This window comes from Sparus aurata, chromosome 17, assembly GCF_900880675.1.
Source record: "Sparus aurata chromosome 17, fSpaAur1.1, whole genome shotgun sequence".
NCBI lineage: Eukaryota > Metazoa > Chordata > Actinopteri > Spariformes > Sparidae > Sparus > Sparus aurata.
Window position 1 is genome coordinate 4,210,148 of NC_044203.1, and position 18,931 is coordinate 4,229,078.

Here is an 18,931-nt window from a genome sequence, read left to right on the forward strand (position 1 = left end):
ATGGACATTTTTTTAAATTCTCATTGCTAGGTGAACTGGACCATCAGAAGAAAACAGCAGAATGATGTTTGATTTATTTATGTACCTGTAGACTTTTCTCACCAACAAGTTAACTGGTTTAGTGGGTTTAAGTTAAAATTGACCAAAAAGCCCAGTCTGGCACCAGTGATGTCATTGCCTCACTTTGTAGAAGTTGTGTAGAAATCCGTGTCTCCACAGTAGTGTAGTCAGTATGTCATTTTCTCTGGGGATACAAATCCCCTTTTAGATCCAAAGGTTGTAAGTTTGAACCCTGCTCAGTGTAACACTCAGATGGGTTGAAGGTGACACACACACGGTGGCCCCTGAGCTGCTGATTGAGGCTGCAATAAACAGTCTCTTTCCTTCTCTGCTTCTCGCCTGTCTGTAATCATTGAATCTCCTCAAAATTTCAGGCTTTAATTCACAATTCAAAACAATGCAAAACCAGATAAATTGGGGGTGTGGGACAGAAGGGGGAAAAAGACTGTACCTAAATAATGTGAAAACTGTGTTTATTGGTTTCATTGTATGTATTGGACCATTATTAGACTCCTGGTAAGGACGTTTTTCAAGTGTCCCACTGAAGCCAAGTATCAGATGCGAGGGTCAGACAGACCCCTGGTGAGCGTCATCATGTAACTATTACTGCTGTGAAATAAATGTCATAGTTTCCACCAGTGGATTGCAGTGACAATAGGTCAATAAAATGAGGGGTTAATAATGTGAAGATAACGGAACGAAAAAGATAAAACTCAACTTTATGCGCAGTCACTCGAATAGTTAGTGGAGCAGCAAACTCCAGACCAGCTGACCAAGTCCTGCTGCAGAACTGAAGCAAACTATCCACTTGAGGAGGCAGCTTGCAATGTGAAAGAAAAACTTTGTATGTCCTGTGTCAGTCTCCAGTACTGCTTTTTATCTGTTACATAATGGAACTGCAGAATGGATACTGACAGCTGACTCCTTTGAACGGGTCCAGTGCAGGTTGAATGCACAGCGGCAGATCCATTTGATAAAGACTGTCTCTTGGGCATGATGTGTCCTCTGTATGCTGCATGAACTGTGATTATCTGGTCATGGGGCACCTCTCACCTTTGATAAGGGACTGAGTCACTCCCTGCTCCTCTCGTTGGGGGAAAAGGGGGTCTCTTGGGTAGAGTAACAAACACGTATATATTAAGGAAGGTGGAGCAGATGATTTATCATGGAATATGTGGTTTTCTTTTTTAGCGTTTAGATCCATTGCTTTAATAAAATGAAATTTGATCATCACAGACAACATAAATATTTGAGTTTATTTTATTTTGTGATATTCCGCAATTTTCAATGTTGTCTTGAAAGTTGGAGACCACTAACCAAATTTACTTCTAGTTTCCATTTTTTTCCAATGTAAAACTTTTTCTTTGTTACAAATGCTACTATCAGCATAACAATTTGAGTGAAATGTTGAATCTTGTCCATTTCAGATTCTCTTATGCTATGTTCAGAAACAGCAGGTGGAGGGGCCATTCGCAACGCCCCACTATTCTTATAAGAACATTAACCATTCTTATATAATTTTATCAATGTTGCAATGCTACCCTCCATCAGTACATTCCCATTATGTGTTCATGTGTTGTGCTCTTGTTGTGATTCAGGAATCAAATAATGTCCATTTTACTAGCTTTTTAGCAATCTAAACAACATGTTGGTAATGAATCAGTGGCTCTGTCTGTCCTTCTATAACATTACTGTAAAGATGCGCTCCCAGTCCAAAAGTTTGAGACAGAGTTATTTAATGCGAAATGTTACTCAGTAGTACCGGCGTAATTCGGTTGGGATTCTTAAAAGTACTGAGTTCGATACCCAACCCTGGTTGTAACTGAGAATGCTTAAATATTGCTATTTCATGATAAGAATGGATTTTTCTTCATAAACACAGCCACAGCAGTCACCAGATCTATTGAGCTGCTGTGGTAGCAACTCTACTATATGGTATGTTAGCAGTGGCCTTCAAGCCAATCCCACCTGTGGAAGGTGCTTCAGAACATGGAGTGGCATTTCTTAAGATAACCTCAAAAAACTGACAGCTAGGATGCTAAAGACCTGGAGAATTCTTTGATGAAAGCAAAGTTTGAAGGACAAAATGGACATTATGAAAGTGACCCCAATTTTGAGCAATTTGTGTATGAATATATTTCCAAACAAGATATAATTTGATATTGTGTTACGTAGGCCATTTCTGCTGTAGAGCTATGCCAGTGTCTGTATTTGAAGACCAGGGCCCGTATTCACAAAGACTTTTATCTTAACGTTAGGAGTACTCCTAAATCGGACTAAAAGGTTTTATGTAGGAGTCGTTTCTTAAAAGTAATTCACAAAACCGCTGCAACCTACTTTTAGTTATGAAAACAGTGAACTCCTGAACTAGAAATAACTCTCTGTTGCTACGGATGACGTCATTTTATAAGGACGCACTTAGAGCGGTGACAACGATGATTGGTTGTTGAGTGACAGGGCAGCCCATTGAAAAGTCATTTAGGCTACAAAATGCATGAAGTGAAAATAAGGAAGTTGCATACAAGCCTATGGCAAAGCCTATGAAAAAAATATTGGATAAAGAAATGTATTTATGAGGAGAATTAAGTGTCGTCTGTGATCTTAATCCCGTGCAAATCTGCTATGTCCGTAATTTGTAAAGTAAAAATTCCACCGCAAATTACCTACTATATTTCGACAAACACAGAGGTCATTTGATAATATTAGTCCGGTGCGAATCGGCTTTTCTGTGATTTGGGGTCGTTTTTTGTTTTTCTTAAGGTTTTTTGTGTTTTCCACTGCCTTTTTCCTGGTCGAGAATTATGGAGGCTGCGTTTGGAATTATAAATGAAAGTTTTGACAGCATTTTGGGTGCAAATTCAGGAGGCTCATCAGAAGAGCGAAATCTCGAACGATGATTAGATGGATTACATGCATGGCAGCATGCGGTAAGGAACATTTTTCCATCTTTCAACAGGCTCACCAGTTATTATATTAAAAATATCCATATCTAACCGTTGTGCTGCTCCAGTAAGGGCTCCGGTGCAATCGACCCGGGGGATAATGTCAGTAAATTCGAGTTAAAACACAGACTTCGCTTATCCTGTGTGAATGCGCCGCACGAAACACGGACATGGTGGGATAATTTCTAAATCACTTGAGGTCCCCAGGTAATACTAGTCCCGTGCGAATAGCTGTGTTTTCCATGTAGCCAAACACCGGAGTGTTGCTAAACATTTTAACTCTGGCGTTATTGGATTGTTTCGGTTGGTTGGGGACGTTATTGCGTCCCTCACCAACTCAACCACAACTTCAATCCCTTCGCAGTCCATCCAACATCGTTTTAATCATTCCCTGTTATTTAGCGTCTCCAAAACATTCGGCTGTAACCAGGTCTTGGCGAGTTAGGAGTCCTCTGGACTTCTTCTAAGGTCTCCCAGACTTAGGTGCTACTTTTAGGCTTAAAATGTTTTGTGAATAACTCTTATTTTCAAAAATTAGGAGTCCTAAAGTTACGACTGACACACCCATTATTTTTTGTTGCTCCTAAATTTGCCTGTTAGGAGCTACTTTTAACCTTAAGATTCTTTGTGAATACGGGCCCTGGATCACTTTAAAAGTGAGCCAATAGTGTTGCTTTACTTGTACACCTTGAAAAAAAAAAACTTTATTTGCCAGCTGCGCTGCTGTTCAGAGTTTCGTTGCAATGTCTCCAAAGATGGGGGCAAAATGTGACTGATAGGTGGCAGCCCTGACTGTCCAGTTGAGCCTCTTAGCTTGTTTGTTTTTATTTGTCTCATTCAGGTCTGTCAGTCTTTCTCTCGCAGTATGTGTGGTGGTAATTTGGATTCGGGGGGGGGGCTGTGAATGGCCCCTCCACCTGTCCTTATTGGGACTCTATTTCTGGGTCTTACACTGAACCTGACTATGTCTCGCCTGGCAACTGTGCCTGTATATGTATGCACTGTGTGTGTACATGTGTTATTCCAGTCTTGACTACAGCTGGACCAAAGCTGTGTAGGCTCATATGGACCAGCCGGAATAGCAGATCAGTGACCCAATTAAACCATTTTGCTATAACGGGGATAAAGCTAATGTTGGCACCAGGTCTCAGCTTTAATGAACGTGACTTGTTATTGGACTCAGACACAGTTTTTGTTCTTTTATAATGTGTTGGTACTGAATGGTATTGTGGGTGTCTGTTTTCAGATTCATTTGTGTTTTGTTCTGTTCTCTAATGCAGAAAGTAGTCGGACTAAATACATGTAAAACTTAGCAATGAATCGTTGTACAAATTCACTCTCAGTGAAAGGGTTAAATTCTCTTGTTAAGGTCACCTGTTTATGACCTCACAAACTCTACAAAATGTTGTTGAAATCCCATTAATTTAATTGAAGCAGACACTTGATTACTTAAATATTTTAGTGAATCAGCAAAACTTGCTACCAAGCTGGATACCACCAGTCTTGACTGCAGCTAAAGTAGGACGTGTTGGACGCGTTGTTGGATTGGGGTCAAGTGAGGAGTGGCTGTTTAGGATGAAGATTTTGGTTCTTGCATGTTTTTGTTTCAAATGATATATTTCTTTGAAAAGGACTTTGCTCCTCCAGGGACTAAACTATCCAATCAACAAATCCTACATAGGCAGTATGTAAAGATCAAGGATTTTTTGGAGGAACAGGGACTGTTTTCATGAACATTGAACACTCTCAGAGAGCTCCTACCTTCAGCTCCTAGCTAAAGAGAGATTTAGGAAACTTATTTGAGCAACTGACCCATTTGCTAGCTGTGATCCATTCTTTTAAGGGTAAAAAAATTTAAAAATGTACTCATGTTGGTTAAGATCATAGCATGGACAGTGGGAATAACAGGCCTAATCTAAGAATTGAATCTCTATACAGACATGATGTAATAATGAACTCTAAACCAGACATTAAAACTTTTCAGCAGACTCTTCTCATGCTCATAGCTGTTTTTTACATTACTCACATTTATTTACCATGCTGGTCATTTCAGAGGGCCTACTTCAACTATGTGTTATTAAAAATGTGTAAAAATGTGTTAGAGCACAGAACAAGAGGCAGGCATTGGAGAATATAATGCAGCAGATTGCCCATATGGTTTTGTGCACTATTGAGGAGTGTGATTGGTTGCAGCGTAAGGCTGATCGGTGTGCTCCGGTAGCTAGACCAAACTAGCATATCCATCGAGTGTGCACTTAACAGGCTTAACAGGCTATTGTAAGGCTCATGGCTCATGACAGGCTGTAACATGGATATGTACATTATGAACATAAACACGAAAATGCTGGATTACGTTTCCGTCTCCGCCAGTGAGGGAGTAAGTGCACGCTCGACGGATTGACTAGTTTGGTCTAGCTACCGGAACACACGGATGTCAACAAACATGTAAGTAGCTCCTTGCACAAACACACTGTTTTAACTACTTTTTTATTCAGTTTGAGTCATACACGCTACAGTGCTGTGTGCTAAGGTGTCTGCTGATGTTGCATAACTTTTGGTGTGAGATGTGGAGCATGTTAAGACGCTTAAAACACAGTGTAAAGTTCTGACCCCATGCTGTTAGCGTTCAATGCTACATCTCCGTTCACGGAGCTCTGTAATGGCTGGACCAAATTTGTTCGCGTCTTCGGTACTGGCAAGTCAAGGGTAGCTTGAGCAATGAAGCTGCATGTTTAAATCGACCGAAGTTCTCCTTTAAGAGTGGAAGAAACTGAAGTTTACATAGCACCCTAAAAGTTTATTTGTTTCTCATATGTAAGCCTCAGTCACTGCTGTGATATTTTTCCTTTTACAAAATGACTACTACTCTCTACAGGTGAGCAATCTGCAAAGATCATATGTATATCATCAACCTTGAGCCATCTCTTCTGTATGTTGAATCATTTAATAAGGTGTTGTCACACAAGCATTGTAGAAAAATTGAGGCAACTTTCGTATTGGTTTTGGACTATGTTGACATCCATACATGCATGCTTCAGTTGCACCTCTAAAGCCCTTCTAGACGGCATAACATTGGCTTTTATTTATTTATAAGGCCCTTTAGTCTTTTTTTACCCCCTTACATCACTTTATTGCTGTGTGTTAATGTGTGCTGGGCCTTTATGGAACAGGCTCAAATGGTTGGATTAGGTTGTAGGCGCTGGCTGCTTCTACAGGGTGGCTGGTGCAACCTGTGTGAAGCAAGCCCCCAGTTTCAATGTCACATGATGCACTGTGGCCCAAAAGTACTTTTTCCATAAGCTAACATTGTGACAGAAGTGTCTGTAAAATGGTGGATAAATGTTTTGAGCCTCATAACCCCAGAGGAAATTACATGTTTCACTGTGAGAATTTGATCTATTCAGTCCACTAAAATTTGTAAAGTCTAGAACAGCCGCAAGATTAAATTATTTTATCCCGATTCAAGTTAGCCAGCGACTAAACCAGAAATTAGCCGGCTTGGTCGGTGGAAATCTCTAGTGCACACGAAATAGAGACTTCAACACGGAAGCTCCAGGTACTTCCATTTCTGGGAAGATGATTGTTTTTGGCTTCAAATTGCCGCTGAACAGCTGAATGGGGCTCTGTCTCCAACCTTGTGTCCAGGTTTAAATGTGACATCCTGGGTGTGAAGTGGTGTGCAGGGCTCCTGCTGTACTCTTTAAGGATCTCTTAAATCAATTAAATGTACTTTGTCTTTTTTCATGCTAATCACTTATTGGCCAAAACACACAAAGTGATGCTCCAACACAGGATGTCCTCTCTACCCAATGAACTGAGTTATCAAGAATCTGTCGCCCCTCAGGAACAACTTCCTGTTTCATGGGAAAACACTGAAATTCACTGTGCTGCCATAGCAGTGCTAATCAGTGGGTCCGCTGTTGCTCAGGGATAGAGCCAGCGTTGTGCTATCGGTCGCTGGTTCAATTCCCCTAGCCTGCATGTAAAACCCAAAACTGCTCCTGATGTGCTGGTCGGCATGGCAGCCACCTCCATCAGTGTATGAATGTATGTATGATTTACTGAAAGTCACTTTGGACAAAAGCGCCTGATAAAGCAAAGTACGTTTTCCCCGCATTCAGAAGTCAATAAGTGAGAGTTAGTGGATTTTTGCTCCTCCGTGGCTCATAACATCTACTTTGAATCCAGAAAGTTCCCAAAACAAACTTTGTGTTCATTCCTCCAGAATCTCCCGGGTCTGCCCATAGCTGTCTCCTCCAGAGCTCCAGTACAGCCAGCTCAAGTAGCTGTCTGCCAGTCAATGGCTGGATACAACTTCCTGTTTCATGGCGACACTATTCAAAAACTTGCAAGCTTTGCTATTTAGCATCAAAAAGGTCTTTAGTTTGGATGGACCAAATTTGAAGTCAATCAAGTTAAATCTGTGAGAGGAATTTGTTGGGGTACAGCATGTGTGCAAAAAAGACAGCACTTATTTCAAAATAGCCAACTTCCTGTTAGGTTTGCGTCATGGCATCGAAAAGGCTCTTTTGTAGATATAGATATGTTGCACATGCCTAAGGAGGTTCATACATCTAAGTATAATCTTGCCAGGAAAGCTTCTTTTTAGGGGGTGCTATTGAGCCATTTTGCCAAATCCATGCACACGTCCCATTACTTAAAAACCTTTAACCCCTCAAAAATGCAATTCATGTGGAGGTAGAATTATGGGCAGTTCGACGAGTGTGCTGTTCCAGTTATGTTGGGTTAGACTTGTAGTCAAGACCGCCTAAACCGAGACCAAGACACTACCAAGACCAGAGAGTATCAAGACCAAGACAAGACCAAGACCAAGGCAGACCAAGTCAAGACCAAGACTAGTTCAGCTCAAGACCAAGACCAAGACTATTTTTTTTGCCGTTTTGCATGGGTTGTAGAACATAAGTGACCAATGCTACAGCCTTTCGTTAGCTGAAGTCAAAGCCATTCAATTGGCAAACAGTTCAAAAGGTTGCCAATTCAAAGAGCTAGCTACCTGTACTTAGCATGTGTTTACACTCGGTGTTCACCAGGTTAATAAAGTCCGCAGAGGCTTACAAAAATCCATCCCTATCATCTAACTTTATACTGCACATGTAAGAACGTGTAATAAGTAACAATAATAAATTACACACATAATCTGTTTGGTCACAGGAGGTTGGAGAGGTGGTTAACGTTACTGCTAACTAAGTATCAGAGCTAGTTGCTTACCTTTCCCGGTGTTTTCACTCCAGATGTCTGGTGAAAGTAGATGTGGTCCCTCCTGTCTCCGTTAAACACGCTTTGCAAAATGTACATATTGCAGAATGCTTCTTCTTCTTTGTTGTGTGGCAAACGAACTCTTTATGATCTGTAAAACCAAACCTGACAACTGACGAATTTGCCAACATTTTGCGTCCTCCTCCATGGATCCGTGACCGTGCTTTAGAGGGGGGTTAGAGAACGAGCGCCAACGCCGTCTGTGTCACAAAATGCATGTGATTGGTACCACTTGAAGGGGGCGTATAATGATTTAAAAAAAAAAAAAAAAACTGTGCCTGCCTGGATATTATAGGTTACAAATCCCTTCGAGACCGCTCGGCCAGTCCAAAACATTGCGAGACCGAGAGACCCGAGACCGAGACCAAAGACTGTCGAGGCTGTGACAAGACCAAGACCACAAAAAAGAGACCGGTCTCGAGAACTACAAGTCTATGTTGGGTTTAAAGGGGACAAAACTATATATATATATATATATATATATATATATATATATATATATATATATATATACTTAGAAATACAGTACGTACACAATTATATTAAAAAATGCTTAAATCAAATCAGTGACATGATAATTATGTAATTTAATTCTTAATAAATGTATTTTATATAACAGAATTCCTAAATAATTGAAAAAACTAATTATAATTCAATGCTTAATTCCCACCATATGTAAATAAGCAACAAACAAAATAACACATTGAATATGTAAATGAAAGTATTTGTATATTTATTTATTTACAATGTTGTATACTTTTTTCATTCCTATATTCATGTATTTATTCCTTTTTTTCACACATTTATTTATTTATTTATACTTTCATCTATTGGTAGTTCAAAACAAACCTTACGCATTCATCCATCAAAAGTCCATGGCTAGCTTCAATATGTTCATATTTTTACGTGTCATATTGACATATTGACATTTGCACACACTCACATCACATGTTTATGACTTGACTTTCAATCGGGAGGTGGAGGGGATGGTGGATGAGTGCGGCCATACAGAATGGCTGTCAAGCCAGTGACCACAGTTTTAGATTGACTTTCCACATTTGTAAGCGTGAAAGTTCTATATATCTCAAACGAGACCTTGTGACAATCCCCAGCAATGTTTGTGGTGACAAAAATGATATATTTTTGATGAGAAGTTGAGACATTCCCTGCCAAACCTAAACTAAACTGTTTTTCAACTGATTTTCAACCCAATCAACAGAATAAACACGGCTGGAGAAGTCCTGAGGTGTTGTTAAAAGATCCATTGGTGTCACGCTTACGAATATTGAAACCTTATTTGCTTGTCAAAATCAGATTTAAAATGCATCCAAAAAAGGCAAGAAAGGGATTCATGAGCAAAGGCAATTGGAAGAATGAATTACAGAATATTTAACATTTAATATTACAATTATTTCCAGATTCTAATGGTGACAAAGGAAATGCTGGATCCAATCCCACAGGTGCAGGTCCTGATCTGGGGGTGCTATTCTGGCAGAATCTAACTCTAACCTGACATTGAAACAAAATATTGAATAGTTTTTGGTCTGTCTAAAATCCAGAATAATTTTCTCAACTAAAACTCCATCATTTGTCACAAGCACTGTTTGGATCTATTTACTTTGCACTACAAAACCAATATGTGTACTAATGTATACATACTTTTGTGGTATGTATCCTTTAAGATGCCCTGCTCAGCAAATAATTATCATGTAACCTCCTAAACTCCCGCATGTAATGGAGAAGGGGAAGGTAGCTTTGTGCCTCTATCCCCTCTCTTTTATGACATAAAACTTTACTGATGCTAGCCTCGTTATTAATGTTAGCCAGCTCAGTAGTTAACTCAGTTAAAGGTGCAATAAGTACGAATTGGCCTCATGTTGAATTAATATGCAAAACAAATAGGGGAACCATATAACCAGAACAACTAACTGCTGATAACGACAGTAGCAACAGTTAGCTAGTTAGCTCAGTTAGCCGTGCAGCTATCAGTCGAGGCTGAGGGTACTGGGAGATGTTGATGTTTACATCGCAGCACAGAAGCTTTGGACCAGGATGCGTTAGGGCTAGCTGGTTAGCATGTTAAATATGGTACACATCTCAGGAACACAGTACGTAATATCATTATGTCAAAACTGAAATTTCTTCACATTGAGTTGATAGTTTTAATTATTCTTGCTAATGTTTTCAACTACAATTTTATATATTGCACCTTTAACATTTCAGCCACAAGAGCCACATGCCACAATAATTAGACAGTTTGATTAACTAACGCACTACAAAATTCTACTCTTATAACATGACTGTTACAGGTATTGGTCACTGTCTTTCATTGTGTTATGATGTTGTTGTTGTTGCTACTAATGCATTGCATTGTGGGATGTCTATGCCAGCAGTGTGTCTAGTTCTGGCAAACTAATATTTCCCCATAACAACTATACATTTCACATACTAAGGTTTCATAACAAGGTTTTGGGCACTTTTGAAGAACCTCACATGCTGTCTGAGTGTGCCACATAACATGTTAGGGGGATTTCAGACACGTAACTATTTTTCAGACAAGTAAATATTACCATTACAAACAAAGTTACAAAGGAGTGTCCATGGTAATACAGTCAGCCATACAGTGAACTGTGTATCATTTATCATTATCATCATTTATTTTGTGGCGATCGTATTACATGAGATTATTTCAACCGTTTTGCGTGCTTGTTTATGCTACGTTTATGATGTGTGTTTACATGGGTAGGTTAGTATTTTGAACCTTGGTCCATCAGTTGTGTTGTGGATTCAGCAGTTTTCTTTATTTTTTAACCCAAATCGTGCTTGTCAATAAAACATCATTACATTTAGTTTGAAGAATGTACTGGCACATGAGTTGCTGATTTGATTTTAAATGTAACTTTTCTTAATGGAAAGTGCATGAATGGCCTTTTTGCAGCAGCAATCCCTCTGGCTTTAAGGCAACCGTGTATTTAATTCCTCTCTGCCTGTATCATTCCTGCTTCTTTTTGTTTTTGTCTCTCTGGCACCGCCAAGTGAGAAGGGTATCTCTGAGTGTGAAGTGCTCCTCCACTCCTTGCTGAAAGCACCCTGCAGTAGCAGCATGGTAATTCTGCTCCTCTATCTTTCCTCTGCATCATGTTTACCTAGCAACAAGCATCACCCGCGGCTGGCCATCCCATTGGTCATTTGAAAACGCACCGGGGACCAATGGCAGGGCTGTTGCCATGGTACAGTGTATAGTTGCCGGGTGGAATTTTGCTGCAAGGCACGTGAGTCTCAGAGTCTGCTTGCCTCCTTGCACTACTGTTGTAATCTCCGCTGTCTGGTCGTTAGTACAGCTGAACGTAATTTAGTGGAAGCCAGTCAGTAACTCTTTGAAGGGAATTACTAAGGTTTGTTCACTTATTTAGTAATATAGCCATAGCACGTTTTAGCATTTCAACACTATCAACAGACAAAGAAGGAAAGTCCTGTATCTTATTCCACAGCTCATTTTAGAGGCTGCTCTCTGCCAGTGCAATGTGCTGTATCACCACCTAACAATACTGAAGCACAATGTACGCTTCCAATTTAACCCTGTCGGAGCTATTTAGTTTTAAATAAAGCAAATACCAAAATCAATCAAGAATATAGAAGAGATATGAACATCTTTGATAAAAAAACATTATAACAGCTATTGTATGAGAACTGCTACAAAATGTCAAGGCGCAACAACAACAAAAAACATTTAAATGCTGATTTATATTGTGGCAGCTTTCTGCACATAATAGCTTTAAATACATTTGTCAATGTGCTTTTATTTATTAACATAAATTACAGTTGTCAAAGTAAAGACTATCCAAATTAAATTGAAATGTTGTCATTAAAACATGTTCTTTTTTAATATAAATCCCATTCTATGATTTGAAAGAATTTCTCTTGTGCTGTGAAACTGGTAACTCTTCAGATTTCTGCACTTCATTCTATTTTCACTCAGTGTTTGTCTGTTATGCATATATCTCAAAAACTACCAATAATAGTTTGTGTTGAAATGACTTTAAATCATTATAGTGAACAAACCCTCTTACAACGAGCAGAGAAAGTGCAGGCAGGTTGGGTAGGTCAGTCGTGATGTGTTGGTACTATATGAATGTCCTGTCATCCCCAGAACACACACACACACACACACACACACACACACACATTTGTTCACCTATTGCTCATTGTATGTAAATGTGGAGCTGAAATAATTGTGGTGGGAGGCGAGTAGTAGTGCTTAGTGCTACATTGTTGGCTAATGAACAGGCAAGTAAAGTTATGTCTCCTTAGCTATTTGCCTGTGTCCAGCTACCTTCTTGTGTCCTGTTGATTGTGTACATGATGACATGCCTGTCCATGGAGAAATACACTTTAACTAAAGTTAGTGTGCATGCACAAATGGCCTCTTTTGTGTCTGAGCAATGTGTAAAATTGTCTTGAAATGCAAAGTGTGCAGAGACATAGTACTAGGTCACAGCTTTTTGTGTAGCACCTCAATACATTGCAACTGTTCAGGAGTGCAGCTTTATAGACCCTTATATGCACAAAGTAATTCATTTGTTCACTTTCTTATCTAATTTTCACATTAATGTCATGAAATCACCAAATTCGAAATCTTCAATCTTGATGTAGCAGGCACTGCCATTTGTCCATTGGATAAAAATACTAATTACAAAATGATTCTCTCTTATTGTGTTAGTGCTTGTTCATGTGCATGTAAATCGTCTATGGTGCTAAGGTTTTATGTACATTCTTTAGTTACCTGCAGTCCACCTATTCCTGCATTTAAGACCTTTGAGTTAAATGAGAAGATGTTATTTTGACAGATACTGAATTGACAATTTGATTCACCATTATGGGAATTATCAAACAATTGTCCCTTTCACTGGAAAACGATTCAAATCATGATGATGTGACATTTGTTGGGGTTTCTAATAGACAGACCTGTTTTCTTACATCTGTAGAGCAAGATTTGTGGAGTAAGGAATCTCTGCAGCATTACAGTACTTCATTTTAATACTGATTTGTCACATGTTTTAACTTTTCTCAAAACATGGTGGATTCCTGTGATTTGAATATTGCACTTGGCCATATTGCAATTGTGATTACTTTTCAATTAGAAGTGCAGCCCTAGCCTGTATCAACTAAACAGTCACTGAGCTATCCAAAGTCTACATGTACGATGCCAAAACACATTTCACATAAATATCTTATGTAAGGAATGTATTTTGTTACCATTAATTGTTATGCAGGTGGAGATGCAGTCAATTTCTTTTTGATTACAATGAATGGGAGATCATTTTTGTGTCTTAAAAGATTCTGACACCTCCTCATTCATAATTTCCATGTGTTTTGAGTCTCCTTGTTTCGTTTAGGGTAAAAGCCATCCTTTTTTCTGTAAACTGTCATCTGTTTTGGATGACAGACCACCATTTCCAGTGAATATACTGGCATTTGCACTCAGTGTTGTATTTGAACCTTTCAATACACAAGTTCAGTTTTGGTTGGATCAAAGTAGAGTCCCAAGGGTGGCAGTTGTGTGTGTGTGTGTGTGTGTGTGTGTGTGTGTGTGTGTGTGTGTGTGTGTGTGTGTGTGTGCTGCTGTGCGACATGCCCCTGGCTCCCTCTCAGACCCAGTCACCCTGAGCTTGCCCCTCAGCTCACCTGTAGATACATCTGTGTGTGATCTGTGTGCTCTGTGACTTGCTACTAGTTTTAGACAAGGCTCATATTAATACAGGCTCTATGATTACAGCATGTTATTAGGCCATGCTATCCTGTTTTAGCTGTGACCAGTTGACACCAGTGTCAGCTGTTTCTCAGTGTGTGGGAGTACCATAGTTTCTGGAGCCTGGAGGTTGGGTAGATAACCAAGAAAAGCCCAAGTCAAAGGGACATGATAAAGCCAGAGTGCAGTTACTAAACCTGCTCAGTTCCCCAGAGTATATACATGTCAGATTTCTAAATCATGGTTATTTATTTTTTATTTTTTTATAGCAGCTTGACCATTCTATACATGGCACATAGACTTTATCACGTCAATAGACGGATGGAAATCGCAGCAGTATACAGCAGACAGGGGACCAGTCCTTTGTATTTCACCATCATGTTTTATTACTGACTGACAAGTGCATAGGTTTAAATGTGAACTCTGAGTGAAAATAAAGAACTGTCCAACATGTGTGAGTGCATCGGGTTGTATTTGAGAAGCTGCTTGCCGTGTGTGTGTGTGTGTGTGTGTGTGTGTTTGTGTGCTGAGCTGTTCCCAGGCAGCATTGTGCCTGATTTAGCCGGAATGCTGGGATAGCAACAGTAACAACTTTTAGCTTTGGCTGGCTCGTGAGAAGAAGTCACACATCTCAGCTGTGAAGAGTCACTCAGTGACCATGTGCTTATGGAAGCCTTTTGCACCGCTCGCTCCTCGGCTGTCCCTCCCCCCACTCTCTCCCTCCCCCACTCTCCCCGCCTCCCCCCTTTACATTTCTACCTGACATCTTCAAACTATTTCCGCGTCATTCCTGCCTCGCGCCGTTTGAAGAGGCACTGGGAAACTAAGCCGAGCGCCCCTCCCACTGATCCGTGCGCTGCCCAGTCACAGCCGGGAAAGGGACTTTATGTAGCCAATTGCATCGCTGCTGCCGTAGCGTCGGGTAGCAACAGAGCCCGCAGAGGGTGCCTGCTGAGTGAGGGTAGAGCTGCGTTTATCACAGCACAGAGAAGTTGAAACATTTCTCAAAGCCTGCACGAAAAAAACGGAGGCTTTGTGTGCTCTGTGGTCGCAATAATAAAACCTTATTTCAGGACAGCTCTGTCACTTAAGGTTTTAATACTAAAATCTGCCACAATCAACGTTTGTGTCTCCAATCTGCGTCAACTGAAAATCAATTATTTTAATGACGTTTATCAATGTAGGCCTCCCCTCCCCTCCCTCTGGCTCATGTCTCTATTAACACTGCTTAACGAGCAGACTATAATATATCTGTAACACATAACAGTATTTACCTCCAAATTAAACCTTTTGAAAATATTTTTCACTGTATCGTGTGTTATTATGTTATGAATACAGTAATGAGGAAGCAGTCACAAGTGTGTTTCAAAGTGTGTTGTCGAGCTCTATCCATAAAATAGTTTGAAGGGTTTAAGTAAAGGTTGTCTATGCATGCGTGTATATAAAGTTCCAGTATATATATCCCGCTGTTACTATAAATGGACAGGACAGGAGAGGTCTGCTTGGAACAGACTAATGCGGTCAGATGGAAGGTTACCTTCCCGCTAACTCACTTGTTGATAATGTTTTATAAAATCAGTCGGCGTCTGAGTGCTGGTTGATGTGAGATTTGTGTGTATGCGTGTGTTTTTGTGCATGCGTATCTGTTCAGCTTTTAAGAGAAACTATATGATGCTGCGCCAGCCACATCCACTCCGACCCCTGGTATGAGCACATGGTATAGTCCCTATGGCAGGGTGGGGGAGCCGTGTGGGCGGGGAGCACAGATTCCGTCTAACGGTGAGGCTCGGAAAGGGAGACGGGCGAGAAACATGAGTCGAAATCGCCCGTATGAAGGTTTCCATCTTGAAGGAATAAAAAAATCACCGTCAATTCTGAGAGGGACGATTAAAGCGACGTGAGAGGGGAAAAGGACGGAAGAAGAAGCGACCTGGGGCGTTTGACAACAAGCTCAGGAACTTCACTGGATTTGGTTTCTTCACTTTTTTCTCGAGTCGAATCTAAAGTTTTGCTTTGCTTCCGTTCAGATGTTGTTTTTGATTTGACTGTCGTGTGATTTTCTCAGAGACTTCCTGGACCGGCGGACGCTTTGGTAACCAGACAATATCCGACTTTGGAAGTACAATGCAGGCCGTCAACGGCTCGTCCTGTGTCACGTCATTTCTTCAACACGCGGAAACATTTGGCATCTAACCCATAATACAAGTTTGACCCTGAAGGGAAGGAGGTGTGCTGCTGAGGTGCAGAGTCCCTGCCTGTAAAGCTACACCCCCTGTTCCTGCACACTCCCCTGCTGGTGTGGATATCCAGTCAGAGGAAACTTTCTGTGAGACTGTGTCAAATAGACACGTTGCGGTGGATTGGTTTGTTTACATGTGTTTGTCCTGTCCCAGAACCATCCTGTATAGTTTGGTGGGACCGCAGTACCGTCTGGATTTCTGAGAGGGCTCCTCGTCCCAGTAGAGGCCAGCCACCTTATTCTGTAGGCGGGCAGAGGAAGCTGAGTGTGTTTGTGGAGCTCTGGCTGTAAAGGCTGGGTGAAGTTGCCAGTGGAGGGCTGTGGGTATCACTGGATTAGCCTGAGTGATAATATCACTCTACACTGTCCTCTGTCCAGTGACAAGTCTCCCCACACAGTATCAGTTATTGGAGCTATTTCTGGCCTAAGGGATGGGGTAAAACCAGGCAGCTGGAAACCCAACTCCCCTCCACCTCCTTCTCTTCCACCCCTTCTGTCACACTACGTCGCTCAGCCCACCTGCCAGTATGCTGGGAGAGCCTGGTTAGCACAGACTTGACTACTAGTTATTGTTTTTACACATACTCTTGATGAAAAGGAAAATTGGATTAACTTGTTGGGCTGATTAAATTGATGAGCACTCTTGGAACCACACTGACCATGGAGTCTTGGAACCTGGGAATACTAGCTGCACTCATCACATAAACCCTGTGCTGGATAACTACCAAGATGTCTGAAGAACTATTCGTATAAAGAGTCTATGCCTTTACCCATTGGACATTTAGCTCAAACTGTCTATCACTTGTTAACACTTGATAACAAAGACCTACTTTTTGGTACTTAAAATATCAGTCACCAGCGATCTGGAGCAGCACACGCCTCCAGCACACAGAAAGAATGCATGAAACTGCCAAAACCAATGTAACAAAAAGTTAACCTGACTAACCAAATAATATATTTCCCCCAGCTCCCTAGACCCACAGAGAAACAGATTATATATGTAGAAAGAAAGATCTAAATCTATAATGTAACTCCACAGAGGACAAATATTACATCCTTTATATTTTTACTAAGAGAGACAAGCTGCCTGTTCACCAGTTGGTTGCCTTAGAAACCACAGTCACAAAATAATTTTAAAAAAGAGCCAGAGAAGTTGGTGCCTTTCGATTGGTTGGTCGGTTTCCCACCATTTCAAGATTCATTGATTCAGTTGGATGTAAATGATCAAAGTGAACTCTGGGATTGAAGACACGTCTGTTGACAGTTACCTGACTCCACACAAGCTCCACGCCTCTGTCACACTGTTCTGACTGACAGTATTTCCCTGCTGGATTGAACAATTGCCAAGCATTTCCATGGTGATCACGTCATCATCCGTGGAGGACAAGACTGTGCCCTCATGCAGGATGGTCCAATCAGAACCCTGGATCCCCTCTGGCCTGTTGCGCAAGAACAAGAGTCAGTGTACACAAACACACACACACACACACACACACACACAATTCCACTGATGAAAACTGTGCAATCTTTCTCTGTTCCTCTGTGTTATTGTTGCTGTCAGTATTGTATGATGATCGATTATTTTTGTGTCTGGATTTGGATGCTTTTAGATAATGTATACGAGCAGGACTCCAGACTAACTTTATTTACTAGGAGCACAGTGTCCCCTAAGTAAAAATTTAAGGAGCACAATCACTAAATTTAGGGGCGCACACCATAATATAATAATTAAGAAATTATTACATGTTGAGTTCAGTTTCACACCGCTCTTTCTTTGCAGGTGGAGCTGGCCTATATATTTGGTAAGGGGTAGCTCTTCCTTGGCAATGAAAAAGGCTGTGATAAACTTAAATAATAATTGGGCCTCAGTGCACTGATTAACAGCCTCTTGCCTTTTGAATGCAACTGACAGTGGAGTTGCATTTTCATTGGAGTACAGGTCACAGCATATTTTATGCCTTAGACCAGCACTGTGTTTGACCAGTGTGTTAAGGTTTATATGTGTAGTGCTGCATTACTTGCAAATTTGTTCCTCACATGTTGCGGGTATCGACTGCAAAATTTGCAGTTCATGGAATTCGTCTCTCCGAGACCTTAACCAGTCAAATTCATGCAGCCATTCTTCACCAAAATAGTATTTTCTGCCCTTTTTCGCCACACTTGTGTCTTCAGACTTGGACTCATCCTCTGAGTTAGGATTTGACTCTGGCACACTACTACCCGCTTAACCCTAATAAGCGCCAAGAGTTTGTTTCGCCATTGTTCGCTGAAAGTGAAACCTTCTCCTTCCGTGCTCAGAATAACTTTAGGACCCTCCCCCTCCAAACATTAGCCACTCACAGTGCCATTCCCCATCCCCTGCCTCTCTCACACACATTGGCCTGCCACCTGTGATTCCAGATTCCAGATTCTTTGATTCACCCCTTCCATGTCCCAGTGTAAAAAAAAGAACCCCGGCAAATTCACAGGCCAGTGACCTGTCGCAATTTTGGTCGCAAAATGCGACAATTTGGTCGCAGTCTGGAGCCCTGAAGAGTGATGGTGGTGTGTGTGTACGTCAGCTTCATTATGTGTTGACAATGAGTGGTAATATGAAGTTTTTAATGTAGTTGTTTTAACCTGAGCTCAAATGGTCAGAGCCCTGGCTGATGATTGGCTGCTCTG

General features: G+C 40.9%; 1 protein-coding gene across 3 annotated transcripts in view; it reads left to right on the top strand.

The window, feature by feature from the left end:
• The window catches only part of dyrk1b (dual-specificity tyrosine-(Y)-phosphorylation regulated kinase 1B), a 74,270-nt gene that overhangs the window by 13,911 nt on the left and 41,428 nt on the right, over positions 1 to 18,931 (top strand). Inside the window, exon 1 of one of the 3 annotated variants that reach the window (XM_030394078.1) lies at positions 15,781 to 17,725. The exons of the other annotated variants lie outside the window; for them this stretch is intronic. Within the exon in view, the coding sequence (XP_030249938.1) occupies positions 17,623 to 17,725 (103 nt within the window). The 5' untranslated portion in view covers positions 15,781 to 17,622. Of the gene's footprint in view, positions 1 to 15,780; positions 17,726 to 18,931 lie in introns of those variants that run through there. 3 annotated transcript variants of the gene reach the window in all.